General features: G+C 36.4%; 1 protein-coding gene across 1 annotated transcript in view; it reads left to right on the plus strand.

Annotated features, from left to right (window-relative positions):
• The window catches only part of LOC129427212 (inactive N-acetylated-alpha-linked acidic dipeptidase-like protein 2), a 329,030-nt gene that overhangs the window by 174,652 nt on the left and 126,640 nt on the right, over positions 1 to 27,738 (plus strand). The window contains exon 6 of the mRNA XM_073875958.1: positions 27,267 to 27,404. Within this exon, the coding sequence (XP_073732059.1) occupies positions 27,267 to 27,404 (138 nt within the window). The remainder of the gene's footprint in view (positions 1 to 27,266; positions 27,405 to 27,738) is intronic.

A 27,738-nucleotide genomic window follows, 5' to 3' on the forward strand; every position in this document is an offset into this window, starting at 1 on the left:
ATTGGTGTCTACCTCTATAAATGAAAGGTACGACAAAGGCTTGAAACAGTGCAATGGCTTATCTTGCGTTATTGAAAGACTTGGCGAATCATCCATTCCGCAGAGAACGTGTTTTTAAAGATCATTCCTCCCGCACTAAGTGAACCAAATGTGTTATTTGGATTCAACCTCATCCACCAGTAACTCAATTTCTGTGTCGGTAATGTTCCTCTTTTTCGCTCTCTTTGCCATTATTGCGGTGAGGGAAAAAGCACAACCACGTGACTTATAACGGGACGTGTTGTCACCATATATGCTTCATTCGAGGTGTTTCGGAATGCAAATGACCATCAACGTGCACGAGCATGGTGCTTAAGAACAAATGGAATTTATCATCAAGGATTACTTACTGATGTACGTACGAACCACGTGCGGATGTTTGATAAATCCCGATTTTTTTTGTACTTACGCAAATACTAAATTTAATTTGTAGGTAAAAATATAGATCATTTTCTATGCAATGTTGATAAATGAGGACCCAGGATTGGGAAACACTGCTATGAAGAAATATTACATCCTTCATATGTCCAAAGAGTCTTTAGTTTTATCAGATTTATAAAAGACACAATAACAATAACGTACAAAAAAATTTGGTGGGAGGAGTTACGAACTGTGGGAGGAGCGAGTCACGAGTCATGCCACACACTAGATAACTTATGCTTTACTACATGTTCATGTTTACCCCTAAAACGTCAGCTGAACCCGTATCCAAAAAAACAAAAATCTGAAACTTGTACTAACCCTGGTAAAGTTCATTCGGCACAGAACTACTCTGTAACACGTCCAATTGCTTTTTGACACTTTGCATTTGTTTAACATGTGGAAACCAACTCTTAAACAGTGTTAATAAGTCAGAATGCATGAAATACCATTGAACCCCCCTTTAAAGGTCCTATTCTTTCTGTGTTTTTGAAGCTTTAATTGTGTTTACAGTGCGCAATGTAACATGTGTTCATGTTTCACATGCAAAAACGCAGCATTTTTCACACAATTTACTTATCTGTATACCGCTGTTTTCACTGTCCTCAAAACGGGCTGATGTCTTCCTTGTTCTATGAAGTCCCTCCTTCAGAAAAACGTATCGAGTTCTGATTGTGTAGCTTGTTTAGTGTGTTGTGATTCGATAGCAGCCTAGCTTGCCATTAGCTTAGCTGGCGACTGATGTTTTCCTGTGGGCGGAGTTTAGTAAATAAACTGTTCTAGTGATGTCATTAAAGCAGGAAGTAGAGGGCTGTAGTTCAAGCCGACCGTTTGCTGTAGGCTTTGAAAGGCGAATTCTGTTAAAGTAAATATATCGCCTGGCAGTGAACTTTGAGCTTTATCATTTCACAGGTGTTATTTATGCTATTATAGCAACATTATACACTAACTAGGGTTTAAAAAATGGGATCAGAAAGAACGTGACCTTTAAATAAAGAGCGTCTTATGACTGTTCTTATCAGCCGGTCACAGATTATTGTACTTTCATTGCAAATATCTTTCACTGTTTTAAACAATTAAAAAAAAACAAGCAACAGTGAGAGTGAGAATTATGTTTACAACTTCTTGGTAATTATGACTTAATGTCCTTGAAAATATTTTTGCTAACTGTTAACATTCCCTTACAGAAAATCTAAATACTTTTAAATAATGAAAAGCATTGCCTTAATTGCATTAAAGTCTATTCATCTCAAAGTTACTCTTGTATACGGAATCACTGTCCTTGGTCGTGTTAACCCAAAGTTTATGAAAGACAAAACAGCACAAACAGCTCTGAAAGAGCACATTTTTACTGTTAACCACATGATGCTGTTTTAAAAGAAATTACATGTTTCTTGTAAATAAGCATTTTTTTATTAGACTCTTTATGGATTGTGCCAAAAAAACTGTATTTCTGAATAGTCTGAGGTTCGGATGAAGCGTTTTTAAAATAAAAAAAGTATTTGATGAACGCATAATACGTGTCGAAAGCATTTGGTTAATATCATTATCTTATTTTTGACAGAGGCTTTTGCTTGTGAGTTCCTCAATTTTACAGGAAGAAAAAATTTAATATACATAGGAGTGACTATCTGATAATAACATTTTCCACTGAAACAGTACGTTATCCCATCATTCACCCCTTCAAATCTGCTATGAGAGCTGTCCATGGTCCTGATCACCAGCCAAGTATGTGCTGCTCTGCTGCTGTCCATGGTGCTGAAAACGAATCTACTGTATTTAAGAGTGCCGTCCATGACAGAAGACCTTAGTGCAACCGTGGCTGACCCTGGCTCGCTACAGTGTAGGATCACTGGGACGTGTCATTACTGGAGTGATAGCATGGGCTTACAGCAGGTCGTGAAGTCAGGGCACGACGGAGGCTGCAAACAGATGTCTTAGCAGATGTTTTGTGCCCGTTCCCTCTTTGGTAAAGGCCTTTGTCAGAATGCTCAGCAAGAGCCCAGTGAAGTTGCTGGATGCTGGGTGGTGGTTCATAAAAGGAGAATAAATAATTCAGTTGGAATATCATCCTTGTGTTTGTTTTGTTTGGCAATGTATGTTTGCAATTTGTTCTGGTGAATCAATAACTGAACAGTATTACAGTGCTCTTTGGAATTCCCGGCTCTGACTGGTCAGCCTGAACAGCCTGATGACCAGCTGACTGTATGATACACTTGAACTTATCAGCCATATACACTCACCTAAAGGATTATTAGGAACACCTGTTCAATTTCTCATTAATGCAGGTCTGAGTATTTCACAATCTGCTCAGTTACTGAGATTTTCACGCACAACCATTTCTAGGGTTTACAAACAATGGTGTGAAAAGGGAAAACATACAGTATGCGGCAGTCCTGTGGGCAAAAATGCTTTGTTGATGCTAGAGGTCAGAGGAGAATGGGCTGACTGATTCAAGCTGATAGAAGAGCAACTTTGACTGAAATAACCACTCGTTACAACTAAAGTATGCAGCAAAGCATTTGTGAAGCCACAACACGCACAACCTTGAGGCGGATGAGCTACAAAAGCAGAAGACTCCACCGGATACCACTCATCTCCACTACAAATAGGAAAAATAGGCTACAATTTGCACGAGCTCACCAAAATTGGACAGTTGAAGACTGGAAAAATGTTGCCTGGTCTGATGAGTCTTGATTTCTGTTGAGATATTCAGATGGTAGAGTCAGAATTTGGCGTAAACATAATGAGAACATGGATCCATCATGCCTTGTTACCACTGTGCAGGCTGCTGGTGGTGGTGTAATGGTGTGTGGGATGTTTTCTTGGCACACTTTAGGCCCCTTAGTGCCAATTGGGCATAATTTAAATGCCACGGCCTACCTGAGCATTGTTTCTGACCATGTCCATGTACCCATCCTCTGATGGCTACTTCAGCAGGATAATGCACCATGTCACAAAGCTTGAATCATTTCAAATTGGTTTCTTGAACATGACAAGAGTTCACTGTACTAAAATGGCCCCCACAGTCACCAGATCTCAACCCAATAGAGCATCTTTGGGATGTGGTGGAACGGGAGCTTCGTGTCCTGGATGTGCATCCCACGAATCTCCATCAACTGCAAGATGCTATCCTATCATTATGGGCCAACATTTCTAAAGAATGCTTTCAGCATCTTGTTGAATCAATGCCACGTAGAATTAAGGCAGTTCTGAAGACGAAAGGGGGTCAAACACAGTATTAGTATGGTGTTCCTAATAATCCTTTAGGTGAGTGTAATATACAGTAGGCTGAGATGAAATGTGTTATTTCTGTGCCATGTTATTGCATGGCAGACTAAAGGCAGACAGATGGATTGTTCGGGAAAACAATTACTCTTCTTGCAATTTCTTTTGGTGATTGAATAGACAGGTTGAGCCCGTGTTGCAGTGTCAGGATGGTCAAACAAATGTTATTTGTTTATGTTATGTGGAGTGCAGATTCGATTAATATTGTTTGTCTTGTTGCTAGGCTGATTGATGCTAATGACCAGCTGACTATACGTTATCCCTTAAATATTTGTGTGTGCGTGCGTGCCTGTGTGTGCATAAACAGAATACCTTTGTGTTGACATGATCAACAGCTGAGGTCTGAATATATGATAGATGTAGTCAAAACAAATATTTCATCAGAGAAGTTGGCAAGAAAATTGTGAAATATTGGTTTTGAAATATTGTTTTCTTGGTCCCAATGTAAATGAATTATGAATAATGGTCATTCAAACCCGCTGCTGGTAAACACATATTGATCAGGCCAAGCTGATGAAAAGAGTGATGAACATTTTTCAAGGTGTTTTTTTTTTTCACAAGTTTTGTGCCAAAGGTACTTTTGTTTTTGACTTAATATAATCGGCTTCATTTGAATTCATGTCTTTGTTGTACTGGTGCACTACATGCTAATACAGATTATGTTAAAGATCTTTGAAAACATGTTTCTACTTATTTCCTGTTAAATGAAATTTCTGTAGATACTTTCAAACAGTGAGAAGAATCAGATCTGCAAAAACGAGAAAAGACAGAAATGTTAATTGACAGTCTTGCTTGTTATTTTGCCTTGAATACGCTTTTTCCCAGTCTTTTTCTCTTCCCATCTTGTCTCTTCTCTGCTTTATTGTTTGTACAGCTTTATACATCGGATGCATTCCAGGATCTCGTTTGCTTATGAATGACACAAAACAAATAATGTGATGCCCTAAAGGCTCACATAGAAACATTTCTTCTGTCTCTAACACCAAAAGAGGAGGATAACCGCATTGATTCAATCCGAGGAAATAGTTTGTGTACCTGAATTGTAGCCTCTGGAGAACACGTGCTGTGCGGGTTTTATTGAGCCATGACTCGATCTTATTTATTTTGTTTCTTTTGGATAAATTCTCCCTGTCTTCCTGGTTGGGAAATGAGTCAGTGAGGCGCTAGAGGACATAAACGCAATCCTGGCATATAAAAGCACGGCTTGCTTTATTAGCCTTCTGCTCGTCTGAATCTTTTGCTTGTTGAATTGCATAATTTTGTTAACCTTTAAAGGCAGGCGCATATCTGAGGAAGAGATAAGGAAAAAATGTGCGGGTAACTTCAAACGATTTTTACGTGTTAATTTGAAATCGCTGACAGGTGGTTTTATTCACGCGGAAAGAATTTTGTCCCCTGTGTTATTTAGAAACCTTGTTGAAGTGAACAGAAGCCTTTGAATAAAAATGTAATCATTTGCATATTTATTTAAATACGCCACAGCTATGGGACCCATGTAGGAGCCTTTTAATGAACAAATGCTTATACTGCTGTCATGAAGTGAGACGTCCTCTGTGCAATGTCACTCAAATGTGTCACAATGTGTCACATGTCTCGGATTTTTTCCACCAGGTCTCCCTCTCTCTCTCCTCCAACCCCCTCTTTTTTTCATTTTGGTTCTTTTTATGAGGAGTCACAACCTAAAAATCAATGGATGTAAGCAAAGAATGCCATTCTACACATGATCTTTTGAAATGAAACAAAAGCAAGGTCACCCAAACAGGCGAGGGAGTGCACAAAATGCACCTTTTGGTCTTATCAAGTGGCTTTGTCTTATATATTCGAATAATAATTTATAAAAGTCACCTAATGTTGTTCATTGAATTTACCATGAATAACGGGTCTTCTTACTGCAGGCATGATGAAAACATTGCTTAACTCTTTCACCGCCAGCATTTTAAAAAAGTTGCCAGCAAGTGCCAGCATTTTTCAAGATTTTCACAAAAGTTTAGTGGCTTCCAAAAAATGTTGTTCTTTAAATATATAAACATACAATATATGAAATGAAAGAAGAGACCCTCTGCTGTCAAAAAAAACATTATTAAGTTCGTTAGTTCACTTGTAAACACCTCAAATATAGGTTGGTTTCTTCAAAAACACAAAATTTTGAGCAATAAGCTGAGATAATTAAATTTTTGTGAAGGACTTTGATTCAGCGCGATCCTCAACATATACAGAGTTCTTACTCTTTCATGCGAGGCATTATTTTCGGGTTGCATAGGTTGTGGATGTTAGCGGTATTACGGAAAGCCGGAAATACTCGTCATTAACAGGGAAGAGTTTTAACTCGTCAATGGCGTTGAAAGAGTTAATTACCCTGAAATCATTAATAACAACAATTGCAAATGCAATATTCAATAAATATTTACTTTTAATGATAATTATATCTAATTAATTGTGCATCAATTAAAAAAGTTACACATAGGTTCATAGGGGACAAAAATGTCCATGTCCAAAAAGTGTCATAAAAATGTTATAGATTTATATTTTTTTCCACTTTCACTGATGCCATTTTTTTAACCAGCACCAGCTCTAATCACAATGACCAAACATTCATAAATTTTCAGAATTTTAACCCTTCAAATGCTGGTTTGTTTACACAATGCCACTGTTGTTTTTTATGAAAAAACGACACCTCCTTTGCAGCGGTTGTAGTCTTGTGATTTCCAGTACAATATATTTTTTTTCATTCAAACTGTTGGACATTTTGTCACCACAACGTGATAAATACCAGGTACACACACACACACACACATAAAATTTTCAGTACACTCATACAAACCACACTCTGACATCCATACCAACACACACACACAATTATAGCTTCATAATATATCTAATTGGCTCTATAATATGCATAAGCAGTAAACAACAATTAAGCGATAATTTGCTTTATATGCCAAACCTAAAAAATGGCACCATCTGGTAAAAAATAGTAAAAATTTAAACTTTGAAGCCTTGCCAACAGGATGAAAGCCTGTTAACAAAGATTGCATCATTTTATAGTTGAATGGCACCGGGATTAAAAATTGCAGTTTTAATGGGTTTCAATGGGGACATTTTTATCCAAAAGGTCCTGAGAGGAAGTATTTTTTGTACCTAGTAGAAAATAGATTTTTTTAAAGGAAATAAAGGTGAAATATTAAAATTCCAATAAAAATACACACCTGTGGAAAATTTTATGCAGTTAGCATTAACGCAGGCAAAGTTATCAAAAAAACAAAACTGAAAAAGCCAAAAATGTCCTCAAGGATGCACAAGTGTTAAATAAATTATATAAAAATGTTTTACTATAGTTTGACTGGGTGGCACTGTTTCCTTACATCAAGATGGTCCCCGGTTTGAGGCTCGGCATGTTAGGTAGATTGGAGATGCCAAAATGTTTTCTTCAAACTTGTATGTAGATCAACTTGTGTATGATTTAATATGTTAATCCATCAAGTTGATCTAATTTGTTAATCCATACACAAGTGTGTGGATTAACCAGTTCTTGGCATAAATATAGCCGTAGATCCTGGAATGATGTTAAGAGAAAGTCTGTATGAAGAATTAGCTGATATTGTTTTTTGTAAAGTTTAAGTGTAATTTAACTTAACTTAAAGGGACATACCATGAAAATTTGACTTTTTACACGTTTGAGTGCTGTAATTGGGAATGAGAATAAACTGTAACAACTTCAGATTACATTTAAGGAAGCTTTTTGTATTTTGACTATCCTTGGAGCTGTGCTTGCTTTTCCTGATGAGCCTGGCGTGATTGCTGGAGCACCAGGCATGTTTTGAAGCGCTCTTCATTAAAGGAATGTTTTACTGCGGTGACACCCATGCCAGCTCCTTCCCGCATCTCTGAGTCGAACCCAACGTGTTCTTTTTACTTTCTGCCCTTAAAACCAATGAGCATTTGGAAGGCATTCAGGCTGAAAATTGCCTTTTCTGCCACAGCTATCATTTGATTGGTATTCCAACTAATAGACATGCAAATAAAACACAGGGTGCATTGCACTCCAGACAGAAATGTGGCACTTGGTCAATAACATTATGGAAATGTTGCTTCGGCTTCTCAGACTCTTTGTTTGAGTATGATGGAACCACTGCCAAAGTGCACAAGGGCCTTAAGTTGAAGAAATTACTCAGTCTATCGGCTGCCTTCGCTCCCGAACATTTTCTCAATAGCAGTATTTCTATCCATTGGCCTTGATTAATATGTCAGTCTCATGCCGAACCGCACGTTCACTGTCATTCAGGATGTAATGCATTTGTGAGAAGTGTTTTATTATATATTTCAAGCTGAACTCTTCAGAGGTGAAGCTAGGAAAATTTGATTTCCCTTATTATGGTCATTTTGCTTTTTCTTAAAGAGCACCTATTGTCCGATTCACGTTTTTACATTTCCTTTGCTGTGTCAGTGTGTATTAGTACATGTTGATGCTATGAAAAAGGTACAAACCCCAAAGTAAACAACTCACAATGTGCAGATTAGCTGGCCAATCAGGGACACAGAGCTTCTCAGATCCGTGCATTTCAGGAATAGAGTGAAATCTGGAGCTACAAAAATGTAAGGTATGTGGAAAATATTGTGTTTTTTAACCATAAACCACGCGAACACATTGTATTGTACCAAATACACAAAATAACGTTCTTTTTTAGCAATGAAATTGGTGCTTTTTAAGCTACAGACAAGTTTGGGTCTATTAAAAATGTACTCGCTTAAAACTTTTTATACCAATATATGTTTATATAATTTTTCCATTGACAATGTCTAACGTGCATGTTCATGCATCATTTACAGTTTTTATTATTATTTTGAAACCATATGAATAATTCCACTATAATTTTATAATATTTTAACTTTTTCAAAATAATATGACAAAATAACAGTAATGATTGAAAATGACACAATATTGAAACAGTCTATGTTTATTTCACTCTTGTTTTAGGTAAAAAAAAAATGTGTTTAACCCCTAAATGGTTAAAATCAACTTTTACAAGGTGTTTGGACATAAATGTGTGTTGGCAGTGTGTAAACACAACAACCCTACAATAGTAAAAACAGCATTTATCAGACATGCTGTTTTGATTCTGTTGTTAATGTGACATCACAAAATTAAAGCCCAGCCCACAACCACTGACTGACAACCACTGACTGACTGGTTAACTTTACCCAAAAGCTTTTCTAAATTGATTTGTTAGCACATTGTAGCACTAATGTGGCTAAAGAATGATACTGTTGTCTCAGACTGTATTTACAGAAATCAGTTTTTTTTAAAGGGGACATTTCACAAGACTTTTTAAAGGCGTCAAATAAATCGTTGGTGTCCCCAAAGTCTGTATGTGAAGTTCTAGCTCAAAATACCATATAATTTATTATAACGTGTTAAAATTGCCACTTTGTATGTGTGAGCAAAAATGTGCTGTTTTGTGTGTGTCCTTTAAAATGCAAATGAGCTGATCTCTGCTATAAATGGCAGTGGTGTGGTTCGACGATAGTGCGGATTAAGGGGTGGTATTATCCCCTTCTGACATCACCAGGGGAGCCAAATTTCAATGACCTCTTTTTTTTAACATACTTGCAGTGAATGGTTTACCAAAACTAAGTTACTGGGTTAGCCTTTTTCGCATTTACTAGGTTAATAAAAGCACAGGGGACCCAGTTATAGCACATAAACATGGAAAAAGTCAGATTTTCATGATATGTCCCCTTTAAAGCAACACTATGTAGTTTCCATGTAAAAATGACTTACAGCTCCCCCATGTGGTTGAAAAGCGCAACAGTGCCTGGTATCAGGCACTCTTCTGCAAGCAGGGGGAGGGGCGGGGCTGTGTTTCCTACCCTCCACCGCCACTTTCAGAGTGTGCTTGTAGCAGCTAGGAGGCTGCTCAGGTTGCAGCACCAGTACAATTTGTCCAGTTAAAAGTTGTTCTGTCACTGAAATAATTTTAGAGACATTATTTGAAGGTAAAAAAAACTACATAGTGTTGCTTTAACAAAAAGTGCTCAGTGTCTGTTGACAAGGAAGTGAGGAACAGTAGCTCAGGTGCATTTGAAGCTACAGCCATGAAAACAGCGCTTTTTGCTCCCACCCAAATAGGGGTATTTTGGACATGCTACAGTATAATAAATGATCTGTGGGGTATTTTAAGCAGAAACTTTACAGACACATTCTTGGCACAGCTAAAAGTTATACCATTCATTATTACAAATGTATAGGCCTTTAGTGACACAGAATGTTTATATAACAATGATCTCTAAACTTCGTTCCTTAGTATAAAATGAAAATGTTCTAATACTTTATTTAAAGGAACAGTATGTAGGATTGTGGTCAAAACTGGTACTGCAATCACACAACTGGTGGTCAATACACAACATGACAACATAAACATCAGTTGAGGGCTGCAACTCCACTTTTTAAATGACAATATCCTGGCTGGACCACTGTTGTCAGTGATATAAGTATTTGAAATGAAAATGACATATCATTTCTAGTGACATATCAGGGCCATTTTATGATTAGTTGATATAAATTTCTTACATACTGTTCCTTTAACAATTACAAAATGAAAAAATAAAGCATATGTCATTATGTTTTTTTTTATTGTCATTAAACAGATGCTAAAAAATACAATGTTAAAATTATGCACTAATAACATTCCAGGTCTCTAAAACCCGGATATGGATTTAAAGGTTACGATTAAAATTTGAGGCTGAGAGATGGGTAAAACAGTAAAATCTGTACATTTTAAAAAATAAATAGTTTCCATAATGTGACCTTTGCAAATCCAAAAGAAAAGAAAAGTCGAGATATGTACGTTTTAATTAAATTCCACCCCCGGGACACAACACCGCATGTGGTTTCTAAACCACTTTTCTGCATTATGAAATTCATTTACATCATGCCATACTTCGCTCATCCTACTGGAAACAAAAACTCAGTCAGAACGTATAGAAATATGAGCATGAGATTTTGGAGGTTTAGATGTGCTCTCGATGGCAGGCGGGTGGGTAAAAACACTGCAGGCTAAGCTTTCTGCCATTTCTTTCAGAAGGTCGGGGCTGCCCCCTGCCTGGACTGACTGGGACTTTGACTTATCTCATCAACAGAGGGAGGGAGGGAGGCTCTGCTTGTCGTGTTTGGTCCATTCTGTTGATCGGACCCGTGCTGTTTTACACTTGGCCAAAGATGTGCCCTTGCACAAAAATACATGACATGTATACAGTATGATGAATTAAACACAGACAAGCAAATCCTTTGTTGCAGTTGCTTCCAAACTGTAATGCTCTGGGGGTTTATTTTGACACATTTGCATTGACAGAAATAATAGTAACCTGTTTGACATAGGCTACCTGATGTTATACATATTTATCGGTGTTTTATAAGTCTCATGTAGTGAGTCTGTTCAAGTTTGCAGCTTTGTTCTGGCCAAGAGCAGCCTGCAAAAAGACCCGCTGCATGACTGGCATGTACATTAAACGGCCAACTACTGTTTGCCTCAGGCTAATACCATATTGAAGCTGTGGTAGTTATGGTAATAAGGTTGCTTAACAGGGGTTGTCAAACAGAAAAAGGTTTTGTGTGGTTTGAAATCCTTGAAAACGCTAATTTATCCATTTAAAGCAGAATCTACTATGCTCTTAAAAATAAAGGACATTGAAGCCATAGAAGAACTAATTTTGGTTCCCCACAGAACGGTTCTTAAATAATCAATTTATTTTTAGTCTAAACCTTTATCTACTACAATAACATCTTTTCTGTTGCTTTTCCATCTATGTTAAAGGTTCTTTATGGAGCCGTACAGCCTGACAAAGAACCTTCTATGAAGCTTTATTTCTAAGAGTGATAATGTTATTTACCTTTGTCCGGCCCCGCTGCTGTCGACTCACCCTCCCCACTCATGAACGTCCCCTGCAGGGCCCGGCCCTTGCCATATATCCTGAGAGACATGGCCACAGTTTAGCCTCAGCAAAGAGGGAATAATTTTACCAGACAAGAATTTACAGTTGTGCCTCTGTGCAAACCCTCTGGCCCTGGATCCATCCCTCTCTAAGCATACTGAGCGGCGATTATGGCTTTAGCCACTAGCACTATTTACACATGCCTCCACCTCACAAATAGGCAGCAATGATGAAGGCAGCATACATGCTCTGAGCAGGGGTACAGTGTTTGTGTGTGTGTGTATTTTCACAACACTGGAAGATATAAAGCGAGGTGTGAGAGGCTATGACTGCAGCCTTCTGTTTTGAAGCCCTCAGGTGTGTCTTAAACACACTTTTTTTACTTCAAACAACTGTAAGTGGTTATTTTGCCCCTGCAGAGTAGCTGTTATTCCACCTACTAACATTGTAGAGTGTATGTACACTCTCAGAAAAAAAGGTAAACACGTTGTCACTGGGACGGTACCATTTTGGTACAGATGTGTACCTTTGAGGTACCAATATGCACCTTTAAGGTACAAAAGTGTACTGTTTAAAAAGGTATCGCCCTATTGAAAATCTTTGTACCTTCTTGAACATGAATGAGTGTATGAATGAAGGTTACAGGGATTGTAAACGAGAGCAACTGAATAATATGTATATATTTTAAATATTTTATTATTTAAAAAAATACACTTATTTATATGTACAGTATACCTGTAATATACATGTATATACCAGTGGTGGCTGGTGACTGCTAATTCAAAATAAGTGTTCTGAGTGTCATGCGTGTTGCTTGTGTTTTCAAAATATGTGTTTGTTGCGTCATGTGAACCATGTGCATCACGTGTTTTGTCAAAGTAAGTGCCTGCTGCACACGCCTCAAAACCGTTTATGATAAAAGAGATGCTTAAGTTCACAAAATACACACAAGGCACTCCCTTAACAGTAAACTCTGATTACGCATGAGATTATGCGAGTATCTGGCAAACGCGAGCGTCTCTTTTATCATAAACCCTTTAGACGCATCTTATTTTGACAAGACACGTAATGCACATAGGATCTCTCGATGCGCAGAACACATAAAAAAGGAACCACACACATGATGGGCTACATACATGTTGTGATGAACTTCGCATCAAGCGCCCTCGAAAAAAGAAGTCACCGGCCACTACTGGTATATACACTTCCATTAAAAAGTTTAGAAACACGTCCTCATTCTTTATATTTTATACACATTTTAGCAAAATACTAAATTCTCATCAAAACTATAGATTGACAGGAATGTAACGACTGGAATTATGTTGTGACTAAAAGCATCTAAAATAAAACTATTTCATATTTAGCATCTTCAGCACTTTGCTTAGAATTTGCTCAAGTGTACGCGTTTCATACTGAAGTGATTTTTACACAATATTGAAGCAGTCCCCATCTTTTATGGGATTTTATTACACGGCTCGTTGGAATGCTTAATTCTTATTGGCCTGGCACGACATTTGCAGGTTTGTTATTCCCAGATATCAACAACTCAAAACTAATAACATGCAGATGCTGCAAATCATTTTAACAGGTACAGTTTAATATTGAACAAATATTAAATATAAATATGTCTTTTAATAACATATGTGCCATTATATTTACAAAAAAAATTAAACCAAATACCGTGTTTGTGACATTTAAACATCTTGTCTTATCTTAAAACCAAAAGTTTGTGGGTTTTCAGGTTGACAGGTTAGGTGTGCATTTTACAAAAAACTAATTAACACCTGTGGTAGTCAAGGGTTTTAAAACATTTGAATAGTTGTGTATATGTTAGTGTATAGAAGTGATTTGATTTTATTTACTGATTCTTAAAAGGATGCAATAATAACAAAAAAAATTATCATATGACAGATATATTTTACAGAGCCCCTAAGGCACAAGGAGCAAAAATTTAATAAAGTTTAGTTTCGCGTGGGCATGTGAAACTATCGCGTGCGCACGTGAAACTACCCGTTTAGTTTTTAGTTTTGAAACTTTCGCTTTCACATGCGCACGTGATAGTATCACGTGCGCGCGTGAAAGTTTCACGTGAGCACGCGAAATTAAACATAAAATTCTGCACAAGAAGGTTTTGCGTGAGTACATGAAAGGTTTGTCAAATCAACATATATTTTTATGCTACTTTAACTTTACAAAATGTATTTAAACACTTTCAACTTGTTTTTATGTCAACTATTCACAGGTCAAAACCTTAAGGGCCTTATTTTAACGATCTTAGCGCATTGTCTAATTTAATGTATAACTTTTGCTAATTTAATGACGGGAAAAAAAAATTGTGGGCCGAGCGCACAGTCTAAAAGGGTTGTTCCTATTTTTATAATGAGTAATGGGTGTGTTGTGTGCTGCGGCGCATCCATGAGTGTGATACGCAAACGCGCATTGTGGTCCGGTTTATAGGTGCATACACGCTCATTAAATAACAAAAACAATATTGCGCCATTGACTTTAGACTTAAGACCAGGTTTTAGTTGGTCAATGGTGTAGCCTACTTTAGTTGCCTCAAAATAGCAACGCACCAACAATGCACCTTAAAACACCTTGTTTTCAGACTAGAACGCCTAAGGGCACAAAATTGGGCGCAAATGCATTTGCTACTTAAACAACGGGGCACTAAATGTGAAAATATTATTGCCCAATAATAATAATAATAGACACTTGGCTCGCGCATTGCGCTGGGTGTATGATAGGGCCATAAATAGTATATAGAATTTACATGCAAAACCAAGTTGTTTTAACTTCATGCTGCATTTTTTTACAGTGTTTGTGAATAAGTCAGTATCATCTAAGGGTCTGATTCTGTAGCCTCATTGATTTATTGATCAAACAGCGTTTGGGAAAAGAAGACCCATTACAGATTCAAGGCTTGTTCTGTACTTACTTGCCTCAAACACTTACTGTAAGCATGCTTTCAGAGGAATCATTCTGTCCTGGGGTGAACTTAACAGAGATCTTCACAGTTTTCTATCTCACTTAAGCAGCTAGCATGCATTCCCTACTGAGAAAACAATTGGGGAAAAGTTACTTTTTCGGTAATGTGATAAACTTGCATATTTACTTCTCTTACAGTATGTTTGTTATGTAATATGTGACTTTGAGGGCATGTAATGATCTGTATATTGTGTGTGGCTCCTGCAGGTGAGAATATGGGGAGAAACCATTAAGCTATCATTAAAACCTAATCATCATTAAACGAGAATTTGCTGTCCCGCAGGTCTGCTCATACTCCGGCAACCAATCATAAAAACATAATAAAGGTCAATTAAAAAACTATGTCATTTTAAACACCTTGGATGCCACACTTAGGACCAGAGGCCCTCATCCATTTTATGGCCCAGACATCCACAGCGAGTTGGTGCAATTTTCGTCTGCATGGACGTCGTCTGTTTCGTATGTTTTGTTTTTTTAAATCTGAGGCAGAGCAATGGAGCTATACGCATTCAATGAATAGTGCCTAATGGATAACAGATGATAAATTGGTTTGGTCATATCTAGAGTGTGATTTTGTTTCAGCGCTGCAATCTAGAGAAGGATCTGAACAAATACGCTCGCGCGCACACACATTCATCTAACAGACAGAAACAAGATTTCAGTCACAGGTTTGTGGTTGTTTTGAAACTGCCTTATTTTGCAATGTATTGTTGTGTCAGATCAGCTATTTTCCTTCATGGAAGTGACCGGTAGGTCCGGTGAGATTGGAACGGCGTGACCGGATAACATATTTCTTTCTTGTCGGGTCTCAATTTCGACTAAAAACCATGCAGTTTTTTCGTATCCAAGCTTCTTTATTAGGCGCAGAACTGAATGTCAAGGACCGCCTTAAGTTCAGTGTAAATCCACACGGTTTATGCAAACTCACGTGTACGGCAAACATACAGTACAAACAACACACGCTTGCTTCTGATTTTTATATTGCGGTTAAAGGCAGGGTGCACGATATCTGAAAATGCACTGGAAAAGAGAGTAAGATGCGTGTCTACTAACCGATATTGTTGCCTGGGTTGCGTATGTGTGGGGTGGGTCTATCACAAAAAGGTCCAGATTCATTTAGGTGATTTCAAATGTCAACATTGGCTTTCAGAGATCATGTGTGAACAGAACCTTTTTGTTAAATCATTGTTGCTAATTTACCAGTAAGAGAGGTTGTAAGATTACCAGTAATTTACTGGTAAGCGCTATGTGTGAATGAAGAATAAGGATTATCGGTATTAAGAATGGATGACGTCAGAACGTGACAGCGTCGGGCCAATCATAATGTTTTAAAACAGATGACTTGTTTACCCCCCGCACCGTTTATGGGCGCTTCCACATGCAAACTGCTTAAAGTCTTGCACACCGAAAGTTAACACATCTTCACCAAAGTTGCTTTAAACAGCTTGTCTATTTGCCGAATTGCCGAATCGTCCTTAGCACACCCTCTGTGAAGCTTAAAGGAACAGTATGTAAGAAATGTATATCAATTAATCATAAAATGGCCCTGATATGTCACTAGACATTAAGAAATCACTTTCATTTCAAATACTTATATCACTCACAACAGTGGTCCGGCCAGGATATTGTCATTTAAAAAGTGGAGTTGCAGCCCTCAACTGATTTTTATGTTGTCATTTTGTGTATTGACCACCAGTTGTGTGATTGCAGTACCAGTTTTAGCCACAAGTTTTGTGATTGCAATACCAGTTTTGGCCACAATCCTACATACTGTTCCATTGAATGTGTTTGAAGTCACTTTATGCAATGTTGTTTGGTCACGAGCAACTGCGCAACTGGCAGCGTTTGCCACAGAAGTGAAAACAACAAAATACAAACCATCAATATGAAGTCATCACCCGTCATTGTTTCCAAACACAACCCTGAGTTTACCGGTATTTTGATACTGATGTGTGAATGATGTACTACTGGTAAAAAATGACTGTGGGAAAGAGGCTAATGTTTGACAGCCTAGTTGCAGTGGTATTCTGACAGAATGCATTGTTTTGCAATGTTTCACTTGCTGTGTTTGTCTCTCTGTGGGTCACTGGTGAATGGTTTTTAAGTGAGGGTGGAGTTGTAAATGCTTGTTGCCTGTTTCTCAACAATGAAGAGACATTAGTCAAACCAGCAGCCTATTTGCTGCTTATACAATCTGTCCTTTCTCTTTCACTCTTTTTTTGTCAAGGATATGATACTGTATTCTATGCAATTATGTTGTACTTAGAAATATTGAGAGAGTTCTTAGTATTATAATACAATTAGGGCCGGGACCCGATTAAAAAAAAATATCTAATTTATTAAAGGCTTTGTAATTAATTAATCGAAATTAATTACATTTTAATCACATATAAATATTTGACCTGAGAACATTGAGAAGTTATTTTTCACATGGATTTTTAGTATACCATGAATAATGACTGAATACATAAGCTTAAGCATCAAAATATTGTTTATTTTTGTTCTACAAGTCGTTGTACTCGGGGTCGGGCTAACGTCCACGCTAGCTGCTATATGTTTTGCATTGAGATGATACTTGAGGCTCGATGTGCTGCAGTGATATGTGAATTCCTTGTTGCAAAGCTTACACACAACCATGCTCTTATTGACGCTTCCATCCGTTCATTTTTATTAAAAAAATCCCATCCAAAGCGATCTCATCAGCTTCTTCGTTCATGTTCACTGTGGTTTGTTGTTGTCTGAAGTCATGAACGCTAGTTGGTGCTCCAGTATAATCGGTCCGCCGAAACTCATCTAATGAGAAATGTTCCGCGGTGCAAAAATAAGTGTGATTAAAATGCGTTAAAAATGTTTAACACGTTATTTTTTGTGTAATTAATTAATCTTAATTAACGCATTAAAGTCCCAGCCCTAAATACAATATATTAATGCATACGTCAGAGGAAAATGTAGTTTTTGGTTCCTCAAAGAACCATTTGTTCCTGCCCAGTCTCACGAAAGTATGTACCTAGTCACGTAAATGTTTGATTGTATCACAAATCTCTGTTTATGTGTCATTGTCGCGAATTGGTAACTCAACTGTTTCGTCCTATTTTCTTACCATTGTCGCTTCGGTTTAGGGTTAGATTTACATAAAATGACATCCTTACCCAAACCCAACTCTAACCCTAACCCAAAAAAATTCTGATTTATTTTTTATATTTTCAGATTTTTAAACCATTGTCGCAATCGTTTAAAAATCTGAAAATATAAAAAAATAAATCAGAATTTTTTTATAAACCAGTACTTTCCTAACGCAAACATCAAATCTAACCCTAAACCGAAGCAAAGTGGTTTGAAAATAAGAAAAATCAGTTGAGGAATCAATACGTGACAATGACACATAAACAGAAATTTGTGATACGGTCACGAATAAAATGCAGAAATTCGTGACAGTACCACGAAAAAGAATAAAAAATTTACGTGACTATAGGTACGTAATTTCATGAGACTGGGTTATTTGGTAACAGGTGCTTTTAACAACAATTTCTTTCATACCTTTGTATAATCTGAAAACCTTTTTTTTTTTTTGCCACAAAGAAACATATGTTGTTTGTGAAACATAAAGATGTCAATCCATCTTAAAGAGGAGCAGAGAGCAGACATAACATTTGTATTATATTTATTAGATTACATTTCTGGGAATTTTGCATTAAAGATGTTGATCTAAGAATGAAAGGTTGGCTAAAACAAAAGAACGAGAGGTACAAAGAAGTGCGTAATAGAAGATTACTGAGGCATCAATGAATAAGAGGTAATGATTCAAAGCTTTATACAATTTCCTGAAATGCATCAAAGCAAATATATTGAAAAAAGGTCATTATAAGAGGCTCATAATAGCCTTAATGTATGAGACTGCCTGTAGTGGATCACTTCAAAGGACTCATATCAGTATTTTGAATGACATAAACTAGACTAGACATATCAAAAGGTTTGTAAAACCTGAATTGAACTGATTAACTACACTCTTAAAAACAATGGTTCTTCATTGAAGTTCTCCATTAAAAACCCTGTAATATCTACAGAACCTTTCTGTTGCACAACAGGTTCTTTATAGAGGAAAATGGTTCAACAGACTATAGAAAGAAAAAATGGTTCTTTTTAAAGGGGCAGTCGAACTTCAAGTTTCATTTCTTTGACTTCCATTCATACGCAGAATGTGTCAGACCGGAAATGCAAGCTTAAGTAAAGATATTTTGCATTTCGTTACGTACCAAAGTTCAAGTCTGGTGAATTCTGAATTTGTGTGACGTGAAGACATGCAACTAATGCAACCAGTAGAAAATCTGTAGGGGAGAACCGGGGCAAAAGTAACGCGGGACGAAAGTAGCAAAGCGATTTTCTCCGAGCCCTGATAACATTTGCGTCCCAAACTACAACAGCATCTTAGGCACACAACCCCTGACAGATCTGACAAATATTGTGTTATTTACTCACCATTTTCCGCATATAGATCCAGAAAGGTGTTTTCAACCATGATAAGTAAATTCTTAAAGCGGTCATTTTGTTCTTATAACGTGTTGTGTTTCTGGTTTCATGTGTTAACGTACTGATCAATCTATAGGTTATTTAGTGCTCTAACACATCCTGAAGTTTTGACTTCTGATAAAAGTAAGTCGGGTTTAAATGTGAGGAGATCCTGTCGGGTCGAAAGTAACACTTGTTACTTTTGTCCCGCTGCTAATACTGTTGTATATGTTGAAAATTGATATTATTCTAATTTGATTTCATTTTTTTTTTCTCAACAATTTAAGTTTGTACTGTTGGTTGCTTTTGAAACATTTGATAAAACTGAAATTTAAAATGAAAATGTAATTTTATTACTTTTACAAAGATCAATTACAAAATATGTTTGCAGTTATATATTAATGAGGTCATAGTGATGTATATTTAATAAAAACAAGTGTAACATAAAAAATCTATATTGTTTTGTTATGTTACTTTCGTCCCTGCAGGTGGGGTCGAAAGTAACAATTCACTACTTATGTTTAAAGTAAAATTGTACTGAGGACGTTTAACATTTTTACAAAATTCCACCTGGTATTGATAGACCACACTTGTGAGTTACTGACAACAGCCAAAATAATTATATCTATCTATAACATTATCTTTTAAAATTATGTTTTTCTGAAAAAATTTACTTTCGCCCCCACTCTCCCCTACATCACGACGTGACCTTTTCTAGACTAAATGCTCCCCACTGATATTTGCAGCAATGTCCGAAAAATATTTGCATACTCAAAGTTTAGTGTGACAGCTCCCTACTGAAAGTTTATTTGGGAAACCATTTTTTGGAAAAACCTTGCATTGCTGCAAAACCCTTTTAGCCTTTTATTTAAAGAGTGTAATTTCACTTTTATCAATAGTTTTCCTTAAATATGGAATGGTTCTTTGAATGCATCGCTGTAAAGAAGCCCCTTTATTTTTAAGAGTGTAGCATCTGTTGACCACAAACATGCTCGCCGATCTAATTATGCTGTGATTTGAGTAATATATTCAGATTATCAATATAAACACAAGTAGTTTGCGTCTGCAGTTCATTATCATAAAAGATCTTTGATGTACTCATAAAGAAAACAAAACTAGGAGGAGTATTAAGTGTTAAGCACCCTCTGCTTCAATGCAGTGTTGTGTCTTGGTAAGCATATCCCGTGTAATATCACCCATGATCTTGAGTTTGTATGATGTGTCAGAGATGCTGTACGCGATGCATTGTGCTGCTAAGAACAATATGCATCTCATTTACTGTACAGTAGTTGTGTGACCGCAGGTTTAGCAGATGAAAGACTTAAAGTGATGTAAACCGGACTGCACGAACACTTGAACTCAAGAGAGACGAATGAATTCCCATCTTGAAGACTGATGCTGTTATTCGTATGGAAATTATTTGAAAATTAATTTGCATGTCTATTGTTTGTGTGTCATATCTTTAAGCACAGAAAAAAAGAGATAATAGTTTCATTCTTAATTCTTAGTATTTATTATTATTATTATTATTTTGCTTTGGCACAAGCTTGCATCCTAATAATATGCACACTATACACTGCATACTAAAGTGACATGGTTGCAACCTTAATCACAGATTTCATTAGTAACACATAAACACTACATGCATAAGGCTCGAAGAACGCACATATGGCTCCACCACAGGCGTGTAATATATATCTCATGAGCATCGCTGTGTGTAGGGAATGGGTTTAAGCCCTGTGGGTAATCACACTTCAGCAAATAACTCTTCCTGGGGGGCTTGTTTGCTTTAAAAAATGATGTTCGCAGAATTATATGGCAGTAAATGCTGTTTTTTGGACGTTTTTATGTTTTGACAGTAAAGTGTGTCGAAGCTTTATATGTATTAATCTTGTCTTATAATCAGATAGCAATACCATTGCATTACATCAGCAGGGATGCATCTATAGCACATAACTCTGATGTGTGTGTACAGTACTTGATGTGTAATATGAACCTGTATACTGCACAAAGTTCACATGGAGCTCAAGTCAGTAATTCCCGGTCGAAATAAAAGGCTTGCTGACTGAAATAAAGCATGAATGACACTTGAAACTTCACTTAAAAAATCTGGAAGCACACGATCTTAAAGAGATTTATTTTAGTCAGTGTGTACCATGCATATTTTAAAGCATTATATCAGCAAAATAGGGATTCTTTTATTTTTATACAGTACTGTGTTAGCAGCTTTCACATTCATGCATTTGGGGGATGCTTTTATCCAAAGCACTCAACAATGTATTCAGTTTATACATATTATAAGTTCATGTGTTTAAACATAGTGTACATACAACATAAATTTTAACATTTATAAAAGACAGCAACTTTTCCTTTTAAGTGATTCCAGCACAGAAAAATTGGAGACACACAGCTATTATAATGCAACGCTTTATGCTACATTCGTTCATCAAGTTCATAGAGGTCAGCGCTACTTCCAGTACATATGTTCAGCTGCAACGCAACCTGATGGGTTTTGGGGTCAGTGTGTACTTTTAAACTTGTATTGGTCCATTTTTAGCTGCGCTAAAAGAAAAGAATGAGAGCTATTTGCCATAACCCTGTTTGTATATTATTTATCAAGACAAATGAAAATACTCTTAGGCTTATAAAAGAATCAGTGAATGCTTTAGACTTGTCCCCAAAGTATTAGACTGAAAGGGTTTATTTTATGTTTTACAAAACCCCATGTTTATTCAATTCACTATGCAGCCATTATCAAATCCAGGTGTGTGACCCAGCTCTGCATCTGGGCCATGTATTGAAAATCTACATAGATTTAAAAGGACTGGTGTAATACATTAATATGTATTTAATTGCAGTAATAATGAATGTTTTTAAACAGGCATTAAGTTTCCTAGTGAGTTTGTTGTTGCAGGTTTTCCAGGCTACTCTCATAACCTAATTATAGGATTAGGACCATCAAAGTTTGATTTATCGCATTTATTTCACCTAGATTTTAATCTTTGGCATGACCTTATGTAGTATTAAAAATATCAAGGTTATATTTTCACAGAATGGTCTTTACATTATGTACTGTTGGATGATTTTATGTAAAAAAAAGTAAATCACAAAAAATACTTTCTTGGTTTTCTGGGGCAGATACATAAATGGAACAAAATAGGAACAAAATTATTAATTTCAAAGAGCTCTTAATTTGCTTGTGTTTACCAAAGTTTACCTATACTTTTGTATTCCCACACAGCAAAAACATACATTTCTTCTGCCAAAAATATATTTTAATATATACTAAATACATTTTGTAGAATGTTATGCTTAATTGAATATTGATTGAAATATTTTTGAATTTGGAAATATATTTAGTTTTTCATATCAACATATATTTCAAAATGTTTTTTTAAGGGCAAGCAAATATATTTGTATTTTTTTATTACACGTGACATGTTTTGCTTAAATATATTTTAAATATATGCTAAATACAAGTTACTTTTATAAATTATATTTTTGAAGTTGAAAATATATTTAATTTTAACATTTTTACAGGTTCGTAACAAAGTTTTTCTTTCAATGTGACATGTATATATATCCTTGGATTGAAATATATGGAGGTATAAAGATATTTTTTAATCCTTACATTTTTTTAAATATATTTCAAAATATACAAAAAATGGCCAAAAATATATCAGTGAAAAATATACTTTTTATTAAAATATAAAATTCCGAAATATATTTCAGCAAATATTTTTTGGCAATTTTTTGTATATTTAGATTTTTTTTGTATATATATATATATATATATATATATATATATATACACGCAGTGTGATTATCGTGCAATAGATACGCCAATTTCTGCTTTTGCGTGCATATGATACGCCAGTCCTTCCCATTCACTTACATGGCGAATCGTTTTGTGTCATATTATTCATTGTTTTCTCATTTGTTTTCAGTTTTTTTACCATTGTTGCTTGTGTTTAGGGTTAGAACAACTTTTTGTTATATTAAAATGACATCCTCACCCAAACCCCATCTTTAACCCCAACTCCAAGCAACCTTGGCTTAAATATAGACAAAAACAAAGGGAAACCTGTTTATTAAATAACCTGCTTAAACAAATCTGAAATCTAACCCTAAACCCAAGCGAAAATGGTTTAAAAAACAGAAAACAAACGAGGAAACAATAAACAAAATGACACGAAACAATTCGCCATATAAGTGAATGGGAAGGACTGGCGTTTCAATTTTTTTTGCCGCATGGGCTAACATGTTTTTTAAAATACATGTAGGTGAATAAATAATAATAATAAATATAATAAAAGAATAAAGAATAAAATAATTCTGTTTATGACTATTGTAGTTTTCCTGGTGCATATAAATACATTTAATACGTTTTAATTAATAAAATATTGTGTTAATTAAAAAAAAAAATGCTAGATTTGTACTATAGTTTACAGTACTTTGAACCTGCTTGGTTGAAATGTAGGATCCTTTTTAATTTTTTCTGAAGTCATGCAGAAAATACTAAATTGTAGTATCAATTGTTATTTATGCTACTTCATAGCCAGGGTTGCCAAGTCTGAGGTTTTCCCACGGATTTGGGATACTTCAATATTGTTGCCGCAGGCTGTTTTTCATGTCCACAGGTGTGAAGTGGCCCCAATAATGTGATATTTAGTCCCGGGATTGCAAATTTTAGCAGATGGACCCTGCCAAAAACACAGATTTTACCCCTGGAACATTTTTACCAGGGGACTCCCCTCGCAATGCGTTTTGGCTAGCTCACTAGTATTGCTAGCTCAAACTAGCCCACGAGTTATGCTGTGAAAACCTGGCAACCCTGTTCATAGCCCACAAGACACTTATTTGAGGCAATTTGGTTTGTCAATGTGGATTTGTTGAGTCACACACATAATCATTACGGTAAATCACATTTAGAAGGTTAAAGATAATGAGTTGAGATAATCTCCTCTCTCTAAACACAACTTATGACCCTATGACCTTTCTGAGCAGATAATTGCATGTATGGCGTACTTCAAGAGACCTACTCCAAACCCAATAATCACTTCCCATATCCCCTCGTGACCAGGACAAGAAAGGTCATTTTAAGGGGGACCTTCTTCTCTAAGTAACTGCTGTAAAATAATTCTGCCTTGTTAATACATGTATACATGAAAGGTAAAGTGTTGTTTAAAAATGCTGTTCATATTCCACTAGTGCAAAATCTTTGCTAGAAAATGAAAACTCGTAAATAAATTTGCTCCTAGAGCCGGATTAGACCCAACGTTTTTCTGTTTTAATGAGGCTGAATCAATGGAGCATTTCGTCCGTATAAATCCCCACTGGCTTGCTAGAAACCGTTTCTTTAAACTTAAAATCTTTGCGCCTATTAGTCTGCCGCCCGAGAGCTGCAATCAGCGCTGAGGAACAGCTTTGAGACATCCCTGCCTGGTTGTGCAGATTTCTCTCTGTTATTTTATTTTCTCTGTCTGATTTACAGCACATTATGACCCTTTTCACCCTCTCCGTCTCACTCACCCCACCTAACCAAAAACGTTTATGCCTTGCTCCAATATATAACTGTATTTATACAGCAGGTACTGAACTGTAATGTTCATTTAATGTTCAATTGGTTTGCTTATATGTGGTGTTAAGAGACCTCTGATATGCTCTAATGCTCCCAGAAAATCAAGATCAATGCCGATGACACTCTAGGGTAAAAATCTTAAAGTTATCTGTGTTTTTATTTCTCTGTAAAAGATTTTAAGAGAGCTTAGGGGAAAATTCACTAAGATTAAATTGCAGCCATTGATAATGCTGCTTATTGTCTGTCTGTGCCAGCAATGATTTACTAAATGAATTGTAGGTTTGTTTTTCTTTTAAAGGTGCCATTGAATAGAAAACTGTATTTACCTAGGCATAGATGAGTAATAAAAGCTCTGTACATGGTAATGACATGCTGTGAGCCTCAAACACGATTGTTTCCTCATTTTTATGTAAACCTCGTGCACGCAAAAGACTGCTGGAAAACAGGCCAATCTCAACATAATACCAACTGTGACGTCACAGTCGAGATGTACGTCCCCAAAATTATACATTAAATTAATTACAATGTTAAAAACAAAGTTGTGACTGCTGAGTTGCAAACAATGAGTTGTTCCTCAAAATCTGTATTTTAATCTAATACATGCTCAAACATACAGCGGGGAAAATAAGTATTTGACACATCAACATTTTGATCACAAGGGGAATTCTAAGTGAGGTCTTGACACAAAATTTTCACCAGATGTAGCCATCAAGCCAAATATTGAATTCATACAAAGAAATCAGAACATTTAACTATACAAGTTGAGTCATAATAAATAAAGTGAAATGACACAGGGAATAAGTATTGAACACATAAAGGGAACAAGGTGAAAAATGGCATAGAAAGCCAGGAGATTACCTGAAATCTGCCAGTATTGAGAGAGAAACCCTGCCTCCTATCAGTACTAATTGATATCAGCTGCTTTAGTCCTAATTGATGGCCTATAAAGGCTTCTCATTATCCAGGAGGCACACAGGAAAGACTTCATGATGGGTAAAACCAAAAAACTCTCTCAAGATCTTTGTAATCTTATCATTGAATTGGGGAATGGTTATTGGCGCATTTCCAGAATGCGAATGTTCCTGTGAGCACTGTGGGGCCATTATCCAGAAATGGAAAGAGTATCACTTCACCATAAACCGGCCACGATCAGGTGCTCCACTTAAGATCGCTGTCCGAGGAGTCTAACGAATAATCAGGAGAGTTCTTCAAGAGCCAGGAACCACTCGGGCAGAACTTCAGGAAGACCTTGGTACTGTTGTTTCAAATAAAACTATAAGCAATGCATTGAACCGCAATGGCATCCATGCACGTTCACCACGAAAGACTCCATTGCTGAACAAAATGCATGTTGAGGCTCGGTTAAAGTTTGCGAAAGAGCATTTGGAGAAGCCTGTGGATTACTGGGACACTATAGTATGATCAGATGAAAGCAAAATTGAACTTTTTGGCAGTCATTCTACACACCATGTTTTAAGAAGACATGGCACTGCCCACCACCACAAGAACACCATACCAACAGTTAAGTTTGGGGGTGGAAGCATCATGGTTTGGGCCTGCTTTTCAGCGAGGGGTACTGCAGACTTTATATTATTGAAGCTAGGATGAATGGAGAAATGTCCCGGGACATTATGGATAAAAATCTGCTGCCATCTACCAGAAAGCTGAAAATAAAAAGAGGGTGGACAGACAAACACAAGGCCAAGGAAACAATGAATTGGTTTCAAAAAAAGAAAATCAAGTTGCTTGAATGGTCCAGTCAATCACCTAAATCCAATAGAAAATCTATGGAGAGAACTAAAGATCAAAGTTCATAATAGAGGCCCAAGATTTAAAGACCATTTATGTGGAAGAATGGGCTAGAATCACTCTTGAGCAATGCAGTGGACTGGTCTCTCCATATAAGAGGTGTCTAGAAGCTGTAATCACCAACAAAGGCTTTTCTACAAAGTATTAAAAAAGTGTGTTCAATACTTATTCCCTGTGTTATTTCACTTTATTTATTATGACTCAACTTGTACACTTAAATGTTTGGATTTCTTTGTATGATTTTATATTTGGCTTGATGGCTACATCTGGTGGAAATTTTGTGTCAATAACCCACTTACTGATAATCCCCTTACTGATAAAAATGCTGATGTGTCAAATACTTATTTTTCCCGTTGTATAAAGTCTTTTTAATAATGTGAGTTACTGGCATGAGCCCCAGAGCAGAGCAATCAGAGCAGAGCTCAACATTATTATTCATAACCCTTCCAAATAGGGCAAAAATAGACCATTTTATTTAAAGGAAATTGTAAATGGACATGTAAAACGTTTCTGGAAAATTTTTGCAAGTAATAAAGTCACATACCTTCTATGTAAATATCAAAGAACAATTTAACATATTATTTCTATGCATTCTTTGGCACCTTTAAATCTTCTTAAAACTGGCAAACGGTTTTATTACAGCACTGATACTTTCTTTTTTTTAAAAAATAAAATGTGCTCTCTGTTTTCATTTTCTGCTTCACAGCTGGAATAGGCAACCGCCATAATCTGACATCATTGCTGGTTCAACCCATCTCTGCCTCCTTAGCAAAACTCCTGCTTTCTGACACTGCCATGGGACAGGGGAGACCCTGCATTCCAATGGCCATGCACTCAGCCTCAGGTAAGCCCCGGGCCAGAAACTACTCCTGTTGCTCTGAACTGTCAAAAGACAACCTCTTCTCCCTGTCTATTAACACCGCTCTTGGCTTTTACTGTTTTCAACTAACCATGAATGCAGATTAAGACTCTGTAGTGTTAAATGTTTCAGGGATGCTAAGTTTATTGCTACATTATATTACATTGGTCGATCACACTCAGTCAGTGCTTAAATCTTTGTGTACTGTATACCGGCCACTATACGGTATATTTGGCTGTTGTCCACATTCTCCTACACTGTGAACATGGGATTAAGTATAGTCAGCAAGATATTGTTGCAGGACAGACACAATAATGCT

The sequence above is a fragment of the Misgurnus anguillicaudatus genome, chromosome 14, assembly GCF_027580225.2.
Source record: "Misgurnus anguillicaudatus chromosome 14, ASM2758022v2, whole genome shotgun sequence".
NCBI classification, from domain to species: domain Eukaryota; kingdom Metazoa; phylum Chordata; class Actinopteri; order Cypriniformes; family Cobitidae; genus Misgurnus; species Misgurnus anguillicaudatus.